The sequence below is a fragment of the Chelonoidis abingdonii genome, chromosome 4 (assembly GCF_003597395.2).
Source record: "Chelonoidis abingdonii isolate Lonesome George chromosome 4, CheloAbing_2.0, whole genome shotgun sequence".
In the NCBI taxonomy this organism is placed as follows: Eukaryota; Metazoa; Chordata; order Testudines; family Testudinidae; genus Chelonoidis; species Chelonoidis abingdonii.
The window spans coordinates 77593339-77613005 of NC_133772.1; the positions used below are offsets into that span (position 1 = coordinate 77593339).

The following is a 19667-nucleotide window of genomic DNA, read 5'->3' on the forward strand; positions in this document are numbered from 1 at the left end:
GAATGAGCTCCTTTTTAAACTCAGGTGCCTGATTAGCCCGCCTTGATGGCTGCAGGTGTTCTAATCAGCCTGTCTGCCTTAATTGGTTCTAGCAGGTTCCTGATTACTCTAGTGCAGCCCCTGCTCTGGTCACTCAGGGAACAGAAAACTACTCACCCAGTGACCAGTATATTTGCCCTCTACCAGACTCCTGTACCACGCTGGTCTGGGTCTGTCACATAATTCTATCCCTTTCTATTGCCTAAAGGATAGCTTTTCATATTGGGAGAAAGTGAATTACCCATATAGGTCTCTTCCTTTTTCTAGACTGAGACCATATTTTGGCTTCATATGGCTGCACAATTAAAGGTGTGCCCATTCCTCTGGAAGGTTGTTGCTGACACAAGAAAGCAAAGGTGGAAAGAAGTGATGGGCTAAATCTAGGAAAGTTCTTGTGGTAACAACAAAGATGTGGCCATAATCTTCTCCTCACATTAACAGAAAAACTCAAATTCTTTTAAAGGAAAGAGAGAGGATGGGAAGAGATGAGGAGAGATGTTGAGGGGCCAGATGGATGGATGCATGCATGTCTGGCTCCTTCACTGCAAAAACAGGATGTGTGTTTTAATTAAAATGAGCATTGTATGTAGATAAAACAGAATATCTGTGTTCTGCATCACAGAGCTATATGGTGCAATACTGCCTTTGTCCATATGCGCTGCTATCTAGGAGTCTCAGTGTGAGTGAACCAAGGCTGTTCGGTGAAATATAGTTTTACCAAATAGCTGTCACCAAAAGTTCACACCTGTAAGATGCTGTAAATAGACATAGTTCCTGAGATCTGACCCTCTGAGGAGCAGCAGTTTGAGGTCTGCAGAGAGGAACCGGGGGATTAAATCTATATTTTTAGATCTTTTCTTTTTATCTTAGTTTTTCTTGTAGCCAGCTTTGCTGTCAGAAGATTCTGGATGATCGGCAAGTCTGTGGTCTGGAAGGGAGTTACAGTAATTAACTTAGTGATCCAACTTTACAGCAATGCTGTTAGGAATCTTGGGAAGGGAGACCATCTTCACAAGATTTCATGCTCAACTTTGCACACCCACAGAGATTTGCAAAATATTTAGATGAATATCAAAAATATGGGGGGCTTAACTGAACTGAACCTCCAGATGTTTTGTGGTTCATCACAGCCAGAAATTAGATCAAGAGGGGAAAAAATATTGGTGCTTAAAAATTTTCATGCAAGGATCTTGACTGAGAATAGTATGGTGTGAGTTAGGGCAGAAGGAGAAGTGTCCACTAATCTTGCAGTAAAAGAAGGAAAAAGTTAACTTGAATTTCAGGAAAGAGCTTTCCTAACAGTCAGATGTTATGGAGCAGTCTCCCACTGGAAGTGTTGGGCACTCCATTTGAGGACACTTAAAACTGGACTGGACTAACCACTAGTTAACTCCCATATAAATAACTTTGAGGTGAAATTAAAGTTGCAGGTACATATCAGAAGGAAGAACATCTGACAGCTCCCTACTGTGGGAGACACATGACCTTGGAACCTTTTGAAAAAGCAGTGATGCCTGCAGACACGTGTCCCTCACATCCTCTCTTCCTAGGCCAAAGGTATAAATCAATCACCCCTATCAACAGTCTCTTGGATCCTATATCTCCAGAAGCGCTATTTGTAACTGAGCTATGAAACAGAACTGAGGAGAGAGGTCAGTGTAGCTCTTTGAAGGCAATACATCCAGAGATCAGTATCACACAAGGTCAGTAACTCCTTTTTTCCTTCATGAAACTCCATTGTAAGAGAGAAGCTAGCAGTGACTTCCCTGATGAAGTGGGCTGGGGTCCCTGCTAGATAAATAGTAATTGAAGCATTGTTGACAAAACCAGCATCATTTGTGAAAGGGTGAGCTGAACTCCATATACTAGCTCTAAAGATTCTTCTTTGAGTAGTGTCCCTGTGAGTGCTCCACTGAAGGTGTGTCTGCGTCCCTGCACTGCTGAGCGGAGAACTTTGGCAGCAGTCCATCCTGCCCACACATGTGCTGCTCTCCTCCTGACACGAGGCTAGCCAGTGTGCACAGACAATCCCTCCTCAGTCCCTTCTCTACCACAGAGACAACTACTAGAACTCCGAAGTAGAGTGGAGGAGGGTGGGTCTTGGAGCACCCATAGGGACACATCTCGAAGAACCATCGTTACTGTGCAAGGTGAGTAACTTCTTCCTATCAAGGGCACACTATGGATACATGCCATAGAAACTGCTATCATCATAAAAGAATGAGCTGTAAAGTACCCTGGCTGTGAGAGAGACTAGCTAGTGCTGGTTCATAACAGGACTGGATACACAGCCTAATCTATGTAGACAGGTTTTGAACTGAGATGACATTACCTTTGGATTTGTCTGCAAAGGCCTGAATTGCTTAGTTTTGCCTAATTAGTAATTAACAGCACTTGACATCCAGGGTGTGCAATCTCCCTTCCTAAGATGCCTACGGGGCTTTGGAAGAATACCGGCAGAGAAATGGATTGATTTAACTGGAAGTTGCAAACTATGTTGTCAAAAAAATTGGGTGAATCCTTAGAACTACCTTGTATTTTATATGTAGCTTGAATATGGCATAAGATAGGTTGGTTAATGATGTCTGAAAGTCTCCTGGGTGAGCTGATGACCACCAAAATAGTGCCTTTCAGAGGTGGGCAGGGAGCCAGATCTCAAGAACTCAATATACCACTCCATGTAAGTTTAGTACAATAACACAATTTAAAAAAAGATTTCTGTACTTGTATGCATAAAAAGAACATACAAAATTAAAAAGAACATTCAGAATTACACATTTTTTATCCTATCTAGTGTAAGAACTGTCAAAGCTCATGCTTCAGGACATACTAACACAAGTTAGGACATAAGTTCCCCTGAGAGCAGCTTAATTCCAGTATGCATTCTTTGGCACTGTCCTCTGAAGCATCTGGTACTGCCTGTTGCTGGAGATAGGATTCTGAACTAGGTGGACCCGTGGTCTGATTCTCTCTGACTATTCCAATGTGCTGATGCTGGAGGAAACGTTCCAATGTACTAACGTTCCTTCTTAATATCCGACGCTTACATAGTTATGGTAGCTTTATTTCAGTACCACTGTAGTGGGTAATGGAATCATTAAAAGGATACTGTGAACTTTAAAATCATACCAGTGCTTTGACAGTAGGGTAATATGCTCATTAGAAATACTTTAGACACTTTTCAAACCATTTTTACTTTGTTACTAATTACGCCTCATAGCATAAAACTGAAATCCAGAGATGTGAACGTTAACAGCATAATGTATTTTTCTGTGATATTACTTAATGTACTATGTGAAAATAAAGAGCCAGTACCTGGCCCCAGCTTGCTCCCTTTGTGCTACTCAGGAAGGCATGAATGGAGCAGAAAATGGCTGCTGGCGATTTCTCCCTGGGTAGGAGAGTCTCCCATAGATAGAGAGATGGCCTGGACAGACACTAGTTTCCTGCAGCCTTCTGCCAATACCGCACTTTGGTGATCCTTGACTGGGAGATGGCCACATGGGAAGTAAAGCCAGCCAACATAATTTAGACTACACTTCAGACTGCTTCAAGTTATACAGGAGGTAGCTTAGAATGAGCCACAGGAATGGGAGCCTTAACCTGTCCATTGGCAGTGAAACCTGCAATTCATTGTGTTAAGAAATATATAGGATGTTAATTTCCCTTTTTATTACATATAATATGTTTTACAGAACTGTACCATAAACAGCCCCCATCTATTGGTACCCCTGCGCCCCTACATTCTACTTAGGTCTCACCATAGCCAGGAGAATGGAGTTGGAGATATCCTATTGTAGTTCTCTTCTACATCTAATCCCTGGTCAGGTGGAATCAAATATTCAAAGCCCTGTAACTGATTTGTGTCTGCCTTTTCTGCACACGTTGGCACAAAAATGAAGAATTAGTGAGGGAGACAGAATCCGTGACGTACTGAGTGTGGAGTAAATGTTTGGTAGCTTCAGGCCTGTGGAAAGTGGTGCATACAAATGACAGCTCATGATGCTTACGTGAATGCTGTCCTCTTAAAAAAAGCCTTGAAATGCTCTCGTTATCCTTTAACACCACCTGGCCCTCTTATCGCTTCTTGATTAGTGCTGTAGTTAATTTGCTATGTTGGGGAAAGTTTTGTTTGAATACCCCATACTGAAGAATGTCATAATCTTCTCTTTCCTTAACTTTTTCAGTTAAATATGGTGGTTTCTATCTCTTCTACTTAGGACAGGCCAGGACAATGTTTGTCTCCTCCTAGTTTTTGTGGTTTTCACCCCTTTGTAGCTAGTAGTTATGACATAGCTTCTTGTATTGTTATTGAGAATTTGCTGACTGTCAGCATAACTTACATGAGAAGTCAGTCTGTAGTATTTAAATATATACAAAGGTAGTTGATGCAGAAACAATATTTACATTACATTTCTGAGCACCCCACTGTCCATGAGGTTTAAAGGTGCAATAGTGTACTGCATCTTTCAGGTTCGAGTTCTAGTTATCTATCCAAGGGTTTTACACTGGAGTCCATCACTATAGGAGCAGGAGCTTAAGTCTGTTTTAGGCAAAAGTGAAATGAGTTGGTGGGGTCTCAGCCTGATCCGTAACGTACCTGTACACATCATAAAATCACCACCCTTTTTAGTAGAAAAGGGTGGTGGTTTAGTAGTTTGACAGTGTCTGGGGTAGCAAAAGTCATAACTCTGCTACCTTTCCTCAGAGGCCTGGAAGAGCAGATGGTGGTGCAGATCAGCACGGATATGCATTGGTGGAGCAGCACACATCCATGTCTTAGAATAGCAAGATGGGGCAGGAAACTAGGATTGAGGTCCATTGATAGAGTTGCTGGGGTTGGGGCAGGGGCTTGGGTCAGCATCACTAGACCCTAATTTTCATAAGAAAATCCACTATGAGTTTCAATTGTAAAAAAGGTGAAGATACAATTGGGCAGCTGGCTTGTTTGTTGTGGGATTATTTTTTTCCATCACAAACCTGAAAAGAGGCACAGCATAAAGAAAAGCTGTTCTGAGCCATCAGTTTGGCCAAAATATGGTCTGTGTGGCTCTCAGTGCAGGGAGCATCTAAAGTCTTTACTGCAGACAAAGAGAAGGGAAGTATTGTTGATATCTGGTGCACCATCTTTCCTCAGACCTTAAAAAGAAGGAAAAAAGTGGGGGAATGTTTGTTTTGCTTTTTATAAAAGGATTTTTAACATATTCAAGTTATTATCCCCATCAAGGAAGAAATCAACTAAGAACCTCAGCTCAGAATTTAATCCATCCTTCCCCCAACTCCTCTTCATGCTGTGCTGGTGCCTTGGCAGAAACATCTCCCATCCCTCCTTCGTTCCCATTTCCCTTAAACAATAACTCAACAAACTCCTGTTTGGTGCTGATCCTGGCTGCAGCCTTCACTCAGCATTGATAATTAGACTTTGAGATAAGCCATGTGCTTGCAGGCCCCTGGTGGTCTCTGGGCTTGAAAACAGAGCTACAGAGGCCAATCACAGGTCTGTAGCAGGAAAAACCTGTCAGTGACCCAGCATCTGCTCACTTAGATACTGAGCCGCTCTTGCAATTGAGCACCTACGTGCTGGGGGTTTTAAAATGTCACTGGCCAGGAGGAGAAAACAGCAGCTTTATAAACAGCATTTTCTCTCTCTCTCTCCCCAAAGGGTATTGGGGTATGGGGGCTAATAAGGGCAAGCTGGGGAGAAACGAGCTGAATTCAATAATAAATTAAAGATTTCTTCACACATTGAGCATCTGCGCGCAGGGAGGGAATGGAAATCTTGCCCAAGTTAATGCTGGCTGGCTGAAAGGAAAAAAATAAATAAATCTACCTCTTAGATGCTGTTTGTTCTGTGTTTTTGGCACCCCTGTCCCCATCTTACAGATCATTAGCAATACTTTAAATTGTGTTGGAAAGGAGACCTAGCATTAAGAGGTTATTTGAGAGGTTTAAAAGCTCACAAAAACACAATTACCATGCAGCCCCACTAGGTTCAGAACTGAAACGCAGAGACTAACTACCTGCGGAATCATCCCTCTTCCTGCCTCTGGTTTTCTTTCCCTAACATTTAACCAAATCCCTTGCTTATTTTGGACTGCTCTGTGCCATGATTCTCACAGTGGATTGCAGTAGTGCATCTTATTAGTGAGCTCCCAGCTAGTCCTGTTGCTATCATGAACAGGAATCTGCCCTAAACCTGCTTTTCTTAATTATTTTCTGACTTTTACAGAGGACCTCATCTGAATTGAAAGGGAAAAAATGTTTGATTTCCTTTCTTTCCAGTCACAAATGGGAGCTTCGCTCAAATAAAGCCCTCTCTCTTTCTAGTTAGAGGAGGAGAAGGTCAGTAGAAGACTCTCATTTTGTCAGGCAGGAGACTGTAAGGATCACCTCTGTATTTCAGCTGCTTGAATTGCCCTTGTCCCAGGTGCATACCAGAAAGGGTCTAATGGCCTGATCCAATGCCCCCGGAAGTCAATGGGAATCTTTCAGTGGATTGAGCCTTAATATTTTGGAGGTTGTGACATTTACTCTTCTAGGGAGCCCCCTACTGGTCGAGTCATGAAGTGTCATTGGTAGTCACCTCAGGTTCTAGAGCACTCCATTCACCCTGCAAGTGGGGAAAGGAGAGAATTGGTTTATTTTCTTATTGTTTGTTTTTACTTACTTGGGAGGCGCTCATATTCTGTGGTGAAGAGGGCCATAAAATCACCTAGATAGAAAAGCAGATGCAGCTGAGACATGTGGGATGGGGATGGGGAAGAATGCCATCCCATCCATTAATTATAGTTGGAGATTGCTATTCCAGGAAGCAACTTCCCTTTTGGCCATTCCTGCCAGAAGAGATCAGGCTGACGGGAAAGGAAAGAAAAGGGAGTTGGGAATAATCAAAGGAAAACTGGGGGAAATCAAAAGCGATCCATGAAAATCACCTCAGATTGGCGAACTTGAATTACATTTAATTTTAATCCTTAACATTTATCTAAAAGGTGATTGAGGGAAATTTTATTAGGATTCTGTGTCCCGAGAGCCCTACTTTGAAAGAACACTGCACGCCATGATAGCTTGCGTGTCTAATTGGAAGTTTTTTCTCTCTTGATCACCTAAAGTCTAATTCATTTACTCTGCTTGAAACAAGGATTTAATTTTTTTTTTCTTTTTTTGGCATCAAAAGATGTGTCTCAGACTTGGTGCAGAACCACAGCCTGCTAATCAAGAGAGGGCCCATTACCAAACCTGCTTTATGAATATTCACATCAGAGGGCAGCACCAACCTCATTAGGAAGGGTGTTGCAATCATTATTAAACTGTTGGAGCCCATTATGATTCACAGTGCTGTAATGATGACTGGTACCCACTGAGGGCAGCTGAGAAGAATACTGGAACATAATGATCTCACTTTTTTCTTCGTAAGGCTACAGAGCTTTTAAAGCTTACGGTTTATATCGTTTGTGTCCTTTTCATCCATTGTGTGAAAGTAGTCTTAATATTCCCAATTCTGCTGCAGAAGTGGTGCAAAGAGAAACATCAGAGCAATTAGGTATCCCAAGTACATTACATTTGGGTGATGCTGTTAAGTCGCTAGTACCATTTAATTCTTTCAGATATAGGGGTTCTATTAATGAGGGATTTTTTTCTTGTCAATTATACTAAAAGCTTATAAACTGTATCAAGCCCCTCCTGTTCCTTCCTCGTAAGATGAAAAAGACAATGCTATTGTTAAACCTGAGTTTGATCATTCTAGGAGCAACCCTGCTCTAGTTAATGGGTCTTCAGCATTCACCCCCTTCCTTACTTTCCTGCTCTGATGATAGAATGCACTTGAAGATAAATCTTAGTACAAATAACCCATGATGTACAAAATCTGTCTGTACCGAGATTCTTGCTCTCCTCAGATACAATGAGGAGAAGAGGTGAGATTGATTTGTCCAACCCAAAATCTTAACCTTGGCTTGCTTTAATTTACGTAAAATAATGTTGTCTGAAGTAGCCTATTTGGGGTGGGGTTTTTTTTTGCATTTATAAGAATCAAAAGCGAATGTATGTAGCCATTAGTGCATCTGCTGGGCACAGGCAGAGAGAGGTTTCCAATCACAAGCTTTAAATATGGATGACGCAGTTATATCTAACCAAAGGAATTCATGTGACACTTCCAGTCTTTAATGTGAGTGTAGGAAATATGCAAGGCACAGTAGCTGGGGAAGATCTCTACAGCCTTTTTGGGGTACTCTAGACAATTCAATTTTTTTTTGTCTTTTAATGACTCACATCATGGTGACCTTCCTTCAACGAAGAAGGGCTAGATGAGACTCCCTTGGAAATCCAGCAGTGCTTCTCCTAGCACATCTTCATGGGGTGCTGCAAAGGCACTCCGTCTCTGGGGCTACACATGCTGTCTCTGCATCTCTTACTGTTTAGGACTGGGACCTGGCTGTCTTGTGTGGCAGTGCAGACTAAGTACATCAGTTTTAATGTGGTTTTAATTGACATTTCTTGCTACAGTGTTCTTTTTATAAACTTGCAAGAGGCTGTTTCTGCAACTGATGAAGCTGATCATAAATTATTCTGTGATAATGATGCTTTGAAAGAGAGCCTTTATGGGAAACTATCTGTAAATTTCAAGCAGGACAGACATGTGCCAACTAAGAGTACCTCTATTGTGGGTCTCTCTCCAAATTGGCTTCCCTGGTAACTTTAGTGAGAAATCTTGGTATCTCGGGAGTTCTCTGTTTTCTGGCTACCGTCTTGGGAAATGTGAGTGAATGTGCCCTAGTTGCTTGAAGCATAATTGTTACAGATGATCACAGCAAAAGTAACATTGGTCTTTATAAGACAGAAAAGGAGAGCGTTCAACCAACCAACCAACTAGAGTGTTAATTAAATCTAGTGAGGGAAGTGAAGGCATAAAGGGGTCTTGTAATAAGCGGGGCTGAGTACATCTTTTTTGATTAATGATATTGCCGAGTGGATTAATTAGGAGACAATTTCAGATGCTACCTAGAGAGACCCGCTCAGCTGACAAGGTTGTCTAATACTTCATCAAGGGAAAACTGAAATAGGTTTCTTTATGAAGACTGGGACATTTCTCCTTTCCAGTGACTTGGCAGAAATATTAAGCTGTGAAGCAGATGGCCTCTGGTAATAAGAATCTTTAATTAGGCTGTTTACACAGCACATAGTGACGGCGGAACATTTCTTATCTAGGATCTGTGGGGATGTACCCACAAGCAAACCTTTCCAAGATACATGTTCAGACTGAAAGCTGTGAAATTAGGATGAAGCTAATTCCTCAAGCCCAATAATATCCCCTATTCCTCAGGTTCGGTCATTGAGAGTGCTCTTTCTTCCTGAAGTAATACCTGTTTTGAGATGGGACCAGTTCACATCTAGGTTTAGTGAACATCAGATGGGAGGCAGACTTTGGACAAAGCATTGTTGAGTGGCTAAATGACATACAGTGTTGACTGATATCAGGCTGCCTTATCTGAGCTGCTGTCATCTTCATTAAACACCTTCATAGAGAAACAAGGGGAAAAAACTGCAACGTGGGAGCCACTGCAGAACACTCAAAGAGAATCTAGGTTTCTGGACATTTTACTTTCATTTTCATTGTTTTCATTCTACTAAACCTTTCACTCCCCAGATCTCCAGCATGGGGCTCTCTTAAACAAGTGAGGAGAGTTCATCAGAGCTTGCTTTGTAATCAGGGACTCTCATTTCTCTCTATTTACTAGACAGGGAATTTCCCTTACACTAGACCAAGGGATGTTTTTTGTTTTTAACATATTGATATCAAACAAATCTAAACTGATTTCACAAGAGCCCCTGCATCGGCTCTAATAGTCCTCGGTCACCCCTACAGGACTAACTCTTGCATATTAATGCATTTTCCTACTGATAACATTGAGTACAATAGTACCTCAATGATACGAACACCAGAGTTACAGACTGACTGAACTACCAGACACCAAGTGAAACCAGAAGTAACCAATCCGGCAGCAGCAGAGCCTCCCCCACTCCTCCTCCAAAAAAGCAAATGTTGTACTGTGCCTTTATTGCATTTTAAAAGGAGGCACATCTGGGCTGGCTGGCCGCACACCCACCCACCCCTACCTTGCAAACTTAGCTGAATCACGCACACAAAACAAGCTTGCAAACTTAGCTGAAGCCTGGCCTGGAATATCAGCTGCTGGATCTAGAGCCCAAAGTGTGCTTTGTTCAGAGGTACGGATATTTCGGAGTTATGGACAGCCTCCATTCCTGTGGTGTCTGTAACTGAGGTTCTACTGTACACACCAAGCGGATGTCTCACCTCCATTAATGCATACCAGAACTGAGATTCCCAATTATATACTAATGAATTAGTAACAGTACTTAGTTCCTAATAATTCTCCTAACCCCCCATAATAATATAGGATGAGTTATGTGAGATCAGCATAGGTCCATCTAGCCTAGCATCCTAACTCTCGTTCAACATTTACATAATACTTTAAGGGAAAACAGAATCTGCTCTTCTATCTGATATACCTGGGCTTGGATGTTCAAAGGAACGTAAGGGAGCGAGGTGCCTAACTCACATTGACTTTCAATGGATTTTGGCACCTAACCTGTGTCGCTTCCTTTGAAAACCCCAGCCCTGGTGAACTGTGCAAAGCTATCCAGGAAGTGGGGATGAGGAGCGAATGGCAGATGGAATTCCCTCCTGACTTCTCTATGCAATCTATGTATGCCTTGAAGCTTGAATCATCCCAAAAGTATCCACCTCATTTTTTCTTGCCAGTGATGGGCCCTGTAATGGGGTTTACAAACCCCATACAGAGCACAAGCAGAAGAGAGAGGAGAGCCTTCCCCACTTACAGGCAACCACACTGACCACACCTCAGCACAGCTGCCAGAATTGCCAATCATGGAGACATGCACCAAAAGCAGGGAACAATAAGGAAAACCAAGCTCATCTATAAAGAAAGGAGGGCAGAAAGAGAAGAGAGGCATATAGCTATATGGGTAGCAAATAAGTACAGTAAAAAGCTTCAAATTTTTAGGTGAGATATTTATTAGCAAGCTCACTTGGAAGATCATATTAAAAATATTAGTGATAAGTGTAAAGGCAGAATCAACTTACCTAAAACTATTTTTGGAACTTCCTGGGATAAGAAAGCAGTGCTAATACTATACAAATCACTAATAAGACCCGTTATTGACTAGAGGTGCCTGGCTTTCAGTTGGGCATTGAAAGTGAATTTGAGTAAGCTTGACTCAGTCCAAGCTCAGGTGTTGCAAATTGCATGTGGTGCCTTAATCACAACACTGCTGTGTTACTACAGGTAGTGCAGGTCAAATGCCATTTCCTTTAAGAATGACGCTTTTAGACGTAACCGTTTGGGCTAAAGTCACTGGAAACATTAAGCTAATAGATGATGAATGCTGGGATTTCAGTGGTCAAAATATGGGGTGAAAACTCAGAATGCCTCATGTAAGTAGAGTTGAAGCATGGACAAAGGATTTGGGTGAAAAGAAAGACCTGAAAGAGGTTAAAACCTGTAGTTTTGAGAAAATGCATTATAATTGAAAAATGATACCTCTTGAGGTAGATATAGAATTGTACAGGAAAATAAAATTCCTTTCCCTCTTTTAAAAGGTGCAAGATGCAGCAAATCAATATGTTTCTGATAAGTGGGGATGCTACTGCCAGCTGTACACTGATATCTCCAAACGTGTAAGAAAAGGAAGAGTGGGAACAGCCTTCTGCATTCCTTCACCTGGAATCAAGAAAGCTGTAAGGATATCAAATTGGATAGCCTTTTTGCTGGCTGACCTGGCAGGGATAATTCTGGCATTAAACTGGATCATAGATGTGCACCCACCTGCTCTGGTCATCCTCTCTGATTCCTTGTTAGGATTAGTGATGACCAGAAATGGCACTTCAGACAGCAGAAATTATATTCTTAATGAAATATTATTGCTATCAACAGAATTGGCACAGTTGGGAGTGATAGTAATAGCATGGATACCAGCGTGTGTAGAGGTGGCAGATAAAGTGGCAAAAAATGCTGTCAAATATGAGCAATTTGACTGAGAAATCTCTTTAAATAAACTGGAGTTTAAAAATCTAATTAAAAATGAGTTAATAGAGGAATAGCAGGAAGTATGGGCAAAAGAAACAGAAGGGAACAAACAGATATGCTCCAGGGTCAAAAATGCTGATATACTCCAAGGTCCTGAGAACAAGAGTGAAGTGGCTCTATTTCAAATTTTAACTGGTCATTGTGGCTTAAATAGTAATTTGTTTCTATTTGTGGGATGTGCAGGGTCCATGAAATAGTTGATCATCTGTGGGAGATCAAAGAGTGCTCCATCAAAATCAGGTATTTATATGAAAAACTTAGAGGCTTAAAGTATGAACATTTTCACTGCAACACCTAGTAAGAGCATCAAGAAAATGGGGCCCTCTGAAAAAAGCAGTATTGCAATTCTTAAAGAATACTGGGAAAGATGAAAAACTTGAATTCTGGAATTATCCATGGTGGTAGTCATAGACCGATTGGCTGTGATAGATTCAGCTAGAGAGTCTGCTGTGCCATAAGACGTGAGACAAAGAAGAAGAAAACCAGAAGAGTCTAGGATAACAGAGGATCAACAGTCCCACACCAGACCACCTCTAGGGAACTGATAGGGAGGTAAAGGAGGACTGAAAGCCAAGGAGCTTAAAGGCTGATTCATTTTCGGTTAAATTGATAGACTGGGATAATTTCTGCTGAATGAAAAGTTGGGACACCAAAAAGGGGACTGCACAAAGAGCAGTTGACAGACTCTCACAAAACCACCACTAGGTAAAGTAGTACAGAACAACCATGCTCAGGTTTTGGTAGCCCATGATTTTATATGCAGCACAATGATAGAAAACTTCCCTCCTAAGCAGACGGAGTTAAACCACTTACACAGGAAACATGCCTACTAGAACAGCCTCATTAACATCCCTTCAGTATCCTTCACTATCAGTCCTTTCCCAGCTACTCCTGCTTGTCCAGCCACTTCTTTATGCTAGGCAGTGGAGGATGACTAATGTGCTACTACAGAAAAAGAAGAGCCTTTAACTGGCAATAGCATTGTTATAGAGCAATAATGCTATTTTTGAAGTATAACATGCATTTATTTTACACATCCAACCGTACGCCTGTTTCACTGTACCCTTTTGATTGTATTCTGCCATGTCACTGATCAAGGTAGAGTTTTAAATCTGATTGAAATATATAGTGGCCTGGCTCTCCATTTTGTTACACCAGTTTTATGCCAGCATTGCTTCACTGATAGTTAAGTGGCCTGTTCTTTTTTTTTTTTTTTTTAGAGATGCTGAGCATCTGCAGTTCCCACTGGCGTCAGTGGGATTTTTGAGTGATAAGCACTTCTGAAAATTAGGTCACTTACATTTAAGTGACTGAATGTAAATTTAGGAGCCTCGCCTAAGGCACCCAGTTTTGAAAATTGTAGCCTCGTTCTACTGACAATGACATAAACTCCTGATAAATAGCAATTTCTTAGTTTCAGGGCTGTGGTTACCTTAACAGCCAAAGAGAACTTGTGACTATTATGAATCTGATCCTTTCCTTTCAACCTGTCACAGATTATGTCAGCTCTGGGTTTCCAGAGCATTTGTGCCTCTGAAATATTCAGTCTGCATATCCTGTATGTAACTCTCAGCCTGTATTGCCTATTTCTAGAGGTGCACGAGTGAGTCTTGTTAGTGGTGCTGAAGTGTTCTGAGATCCTCAGCTAGCAGACTATAGAAGTATGCATCATTATTTGAATTTGTTTCCGTGAAACAACCACACCATTTTAATGCCACTTTGAACCTTGCTGACTCAGGACGCTCTGTGTGGTAACCGTTTATGTTTACACTCTTCAAGTGTCTTATCAATGGGAAATCATTTTTGAACAGGTGTTGGGTTTTTGTTGTTGCTTTGGATTGATACATAGTGGGTTTTTTACATGTGCAACATCAGTGCAGCCATTTGAAAATCTACCTATGTATATGTTCTTTTTGATAACGCCCTTTACTAATCATTGTCTTGGGGGACAGGATGCGTTCTCACATATAATTATCCTGTCTCCGTTCAGACTTCAGTAGAAGATGAAATGAGTACTTTTCAGTCATCTTGAAGCAGTCCTCCTGCTTCCAACCCACACTCTAATTTCAGATGTCAAGACTCCTCTGTGAAGCTGAAATTCTGTTTTCAAAGAATAGGAGGGAATCATATATGAATTAGGAATAAGCTCATAATATCAGTGTTTGATGTTTAAATGCATAGTTGATTGTGCAGTTTTAGTGTGTGTCTCTGTCTATATTATGTATAATGACCTCCGCGTGCACACATGGGTTGTCAGCAAGGTTCGATCCTTTTACACCAAAGCATTGTCCACTACTGCATGAGCCAGATCAACTCCATTAGCTAGTGTCAAAAGTAGGCTATTATACCCTCAATGAACAGCAATTAAAGGGAGACATGACACACATTTTGCCTCTGTGTCACATGTACCCTACGTATTTATAATCCACGTATGTATGTGTGCACATATTTTAGCAGAAGTGAGTATCCTATTTAAAGTTACATGTTTCCATTTGAACACCCTGTTCTCAGTCACTCATACCTCAAACTTTTTGATACTCAAACTGTCACTTTTGTGAGAACATTTCTTTAAGAGAGCCATGCTTGGGAGTCAGCTTCATCTAGCCTGACTGAGCACAAGGAGCTACAGTGCTACAGAGACTCTTGGAAAGTGGTCAGACTTTGCAAATGGTTTAGTCTTACTTCTGATTAATAACCGTCTCCCTCAGCTTTGTCTAAGGCTTCTTCATAAGAACTCACAAATATTACAACTTTGACGCCTGAAATCATCCAAAGGTGAATATTTTTAGGAATTCCAACAAGAACAGCTCAGGCATTTTTGAATACAAAGGGAGTGGATAAAACATTCTTAGAAAATGCCTGTGACTTTATTTTTTACAGCTGTGGTACCAAACAGCTAGAAAGCTGAAATTTGTCATGGAGATGGCCCTTGTTGAGAAGGCTTCCACTGAAAATCCTCAGGAACCTTTCCTTCTTCTACTGAGCCTCTTATACGATAAGCGAGGCCCAGATCCTAAGGTCTGCAGGAGAGGTACTGTTGACTGCTGACTGTGTAGGGTGTCAAGACTTTCTGAGGATGTCAAGCTGAATAGTTCCTTATTTATGACATTTCTTCTTATTTTTTAATTTCAACCATCCCATCTATGTACATAAACAATAAAGATTAAGAGTTTATGTGTGCATGGTTGCATGCTCAAAAGTCAGGGAATATTGTTAAGGCTGTTTGCACAATTTTGATTCCTTCCTTTTTGTGTATGTGTATTATGGTATAGTCTTTAATTACAGGATTATATACTGTTCCTCAAATACAAATGCAGTTTTTTGTTCAACCTTAAATACCATGTATAGCATCTTCTACATTTTTTCATTCTTGAGTACTTACACTGCTTTCATTAGCCTGATGGTTTAGGTTGTTTATAGACTGTTTGTATGAGTTCCTTTCTCTCGAGTCCCACTGAAGTCAGTGGATCTCAGTGTAGGCACAAGGATTTGGGCCATAGCTAGCAACCATGTATTACACAATACATTTTTTAATTAGCAAAACCTCCTTCCTTGGGTGACTTTTAGAATTAAAAGGGTTCCAAAAAGTAGTTTTCTATCACTGGAAAAGGGATGATCCCAGCTATCCAGTTGCATAGGGCACACTTGCTTCTAATCCTTGAAAGTCCCAAGTTATTGAAACATCATTATTATAGGTATAAAACTGGTTTAGGAAATATTAGAGGTTTCTGAAATACAGTTACCATTTTCCTTTGCTTCCAAGTCATGCACAGTTGGATTCTGAGTACTAAGGTGGCCTGGTTTAATAGGTGGAGAAATATGGAAATGGCGCCAATAAAATAATTCAAAACTTTCTAAAACACTTCTAAAATAGCTTTTCTGTAAAATGAATCATATATGGAGTGGTGTGATGGACAATATAAAGGCTTTATTGATGCTCCTTTTGAAGTGATCTGCATAACTTGCTTGTCACCTAATAAAGCCTTTTCACTACACCACATCATCTTGTATTCTGTATAAATACTTAGAAACCCACACTCAGAATGCTAACATTGGATAGTGAGGAAAATAACCATCTGATGGCTCAACCCTGCAAGTAGTTAAGCATCTTCTACTCCCAGCTAAGGGCAGATCTACACTTAAAATGCTGTAGTGGTGCAGTTACACCGCTGTAGCACTTTAGTGAAGGCACTCTACTTCCGTGGGAGAGCTTCTCTTGTCAGCATAGTTAATCCACCTCCACGAGAGGCGGTAGCTATGTTGACGGAAGAAGAGCTCCCATCACATAGCACTGTCTACACCAGGGATGAGGTCATTATAACTGTGTCACTCGGGTGTGTATTTTTCATACCCCTGAATGATGTTGTTAAACCAATGTAAGTTTATAGCTGTACTATTGAAGAGTGAAGTCCTTAATGGAGACCACATAACCTTTCTAGCTTTGATGACTGACTGTCTCAAGAAGAGGCCAGTGAATTTGCATCGCGGTGATGTTTGAGCTAAGGTAATGCTCTTGCTGGTGGCTTGGCACCCATCTGGAGGACTGTGACATAACAAGAGCACGTCTCTGTTACAGATTTTTCTAAGCGACCTACACTGTAGTAGCAAAACTCTTTAATCCATTCTGCATAGTATAAATTCTGATTTTGGGCTCATGTATTTTATTTGCAGAGGTGGGAAGATATGTAACTAGTTATGGTTACTTAGGAGATTGGATTCTAAAATCAAATACAATCCAAAATGTATATTCCATTTATATTTTCAGAATATAATATTAATCATTTTGTAATGTGACACTTCAATTTCCTTTTTGTAACTTTAACTGGGGATCAGAAAAAAACTGTGATCTATGCTAATTGGAGATGGCAGTTTGTAACTGAGTAGTTGGCGTGAAATAATAAGATGGGTTGCATTGTGTTGTGGAATCAGGCAGTTGAGGAATGAATGCTGTACTGTCTTGTGGAAGCGAATCTAGGCATACACTCAGGTATGAGGCTAACTCTCTTTTATCAGCAGAGTTCACTCTGCACTCTATCTATTCAGTCACAACTTCCAGTAGTGTGGAGATTCTCAGATTAGAATATGGGTGTCTTAAAAGAACTAATCATTGCACATTTATATAATAAATAGTAGATCTTTATTTATAGAGTACCTCTGCCTAGCTACATTGCAAGTAGCTGTGTGCTGTACTGCTATGCAGTTTGAGGTTAGAAAGGGATTCACAAGCTTTTGACAAGTTTCAGACTGGTAGCCATGTTAGTCTGTATCAGCAAAAAGAATGAGGGTACTTGTGGCACCTTAGAGATTAACACATTTATTTGGGCATAAGCTTTCGTGGGCTAAAACCGACTTCATCAGATGCGTGGAGTGGAAAATACAGTAGGAAGATATATATAATATGTATATATACAGAGAACATGAAAAGATGGGGGTTGCCTTACCAACTCTAACAAGACAAATCAATTAAAGTGGGCTATTATCAGGAGCGATCACTTTTGTAGTGTCTCCAAAGGTCTGTGAGGTTGAGGGATCGTCCTTCAGGATAGGTTGTAGATCCTTGATGGTGCACTGGAGAGATTTTAGTTGGGGGCTGAAGGTGACAGCTAGTGGCATTCTGTTACTTTCTTTGTTGGGCCTGTCGTGTAGTAGGTGACTTCTGGGTACTCTAGCTGTCACCTTCAGCCCCCAACTAAAACCTTTCCAGCGCATCATCAAGGAGCTACAACCTATCCTGAAGGACAAAGGACAATTCCTCACTCTCACAGACCTTGGGAGACAGGCCAGTCCTCGCTTACAGACAGCCCCCCAACCTGAAGCAAATACTCACCAGCAACTACACAACAAAAACACTAACCCAGGAACCTATCCTTGCAACAAACCCCATTGCCAACTCTGTCCACACATCTATTCAAAGGACACCATCATAGGACCTAATCACATCAGCCACACCATCAGGGGCTCATTCACCTGCACATCCACCAACATGATATATGCCATCATGTACAACAGTGCCCCTCTGCCATGTACATTGGCCAAACCGGACAGTCTCTACGCAAAAGAATAAATGGACACGAATCTGACATCAAGAATTACAATATTAAAAAACCAGTTGGAGAACACTTCAACCTCCCTGGTCACTCAGTTCTTCAACAAAACAAACTTCAAAAACAGACTCCAATGAGAAACTGCAGAACTGGAATTAATTTGCAAACTGGACACCATCAAATTAGGCCTGAATAAAGACTGGGAGTGGATGGATCATTACACAAACTAAAAACTATTTCCCCCATGCTAATTTTCCCCCTACTGTTACTCACACCTTCTTGTCAACTGTGTGAAAGGGGCCATCTTGATTACCCCTACAAAAGTGATTTCTCCTCCTGCTGATAATAGCCCACTTTAATCGATTTGTCTCATTAGAGTTGGTAAAGGCAACCCCCATCTTTTCATGTTCTCTGTGTGTATATATATATATCTTTCTACTGTATTTTCCATCCATGCATCTGATGAAGTGGGTTTTAGCCCATGAAAGCTTGTGCCCAAATACATTTGTTAGTCTCTAAGGTGCCACAAGTACTACACAAGCTTTTGAATGTGTATCTGTTTTCCTTCATCAAAGTGTTGCATGAATGGCTTAGCCAGGTGGAGAGGAGCTGGTGGGCTTGCTCCTTGAGGTGAGAGTGCTGGGAGGCCAAAGCTGATAAATCTCTTCATGGATGAAGGCAACAGATACACATTTGTCAATAAGAGCAGTTACTGCAGGAGCAAAGGGTAATGAGGAAAGGCCTTATTTACTCTGCAGCTGTCCTTACAGGGAGAGATGTTTAATGGCAGCTTTGTTCTCAGTATCTTGAAATCCCAGTGCTCCAGTCTGGTATAATGGACTGTGTTAGTAAGCACTGTCACTAGTACACTTGCTAATACAATATGATATTAGGAGATGATCATTTGCATACCATCCAAGAATAATCTTATTTTATATAAATGGGAATAAAATACAATAACTTTAAATATTATTAAAAGGATGAGCATTACATTTGGCTTCACACTTAAAACAGATACAGGGTGAGCCTAATAGACATTCAGAAAGACCATAGACTGGAAGAGGTAGGATGGGGAAAATGGTGACCTAAAGGAATATCCCCAAAAAGTTGTATACTCAACACCTTCCTGAGGGTTCTAAGAGTTCCTTTTGAAACACTGTGCGTTATATCTGAATACCTTTCCCAGACCTGAAGAACAACTCTGGGTAAGCTCAAAAGCTTGTATCTCTTACCAACAGAAGTTGGTCCAATAGAATATATTGCCTCACCCACCTTGTTTCTCTGTTATATCAAAGAAATTTGGTAGGGTGCCTGGGAAAGATTGCATATCTAGAAATGCTGTTTTTTTATTGAATCTCTGATACAGTTGAACGCATGCCAGAGAGGAAACAGCCTAATGAGCTTATTCAAAGGTGTTGAAATAAAGATAACTAGAATGGTGATGAGGGTTCACACCTTT

At 41.0% G+C, this 19667-nt stretch overlaps 1 protein-coding gene across 3 annotated transcripts in view; it reads left to right on the plus strand.

Moving 5' to 3' along the window:
• Nucleotides 1–19667, plus strand: part of LOC116821720 (transmembrane protein 263-like) — a 342098-nt gene that overhangs the window by 150898 nt on the left and 171533 nt on the right. The window contains exon 3 of one of the 3 annotated variants that reach the window (XM_032775118.2): nucleotides 15045–15195. The exons of the other annotated variants lie outside the window; for them this stretch is intronic. Coding sequence (XP_032631009.1) covers nucleotides 15045–15195 — 151 coding nt within the window. The remainder of the gene's footprint in view (nucleotides 1–15044; nucleotides 15196–19667) is intronic. 3 annotated transcript variants of the gene reach the window in all.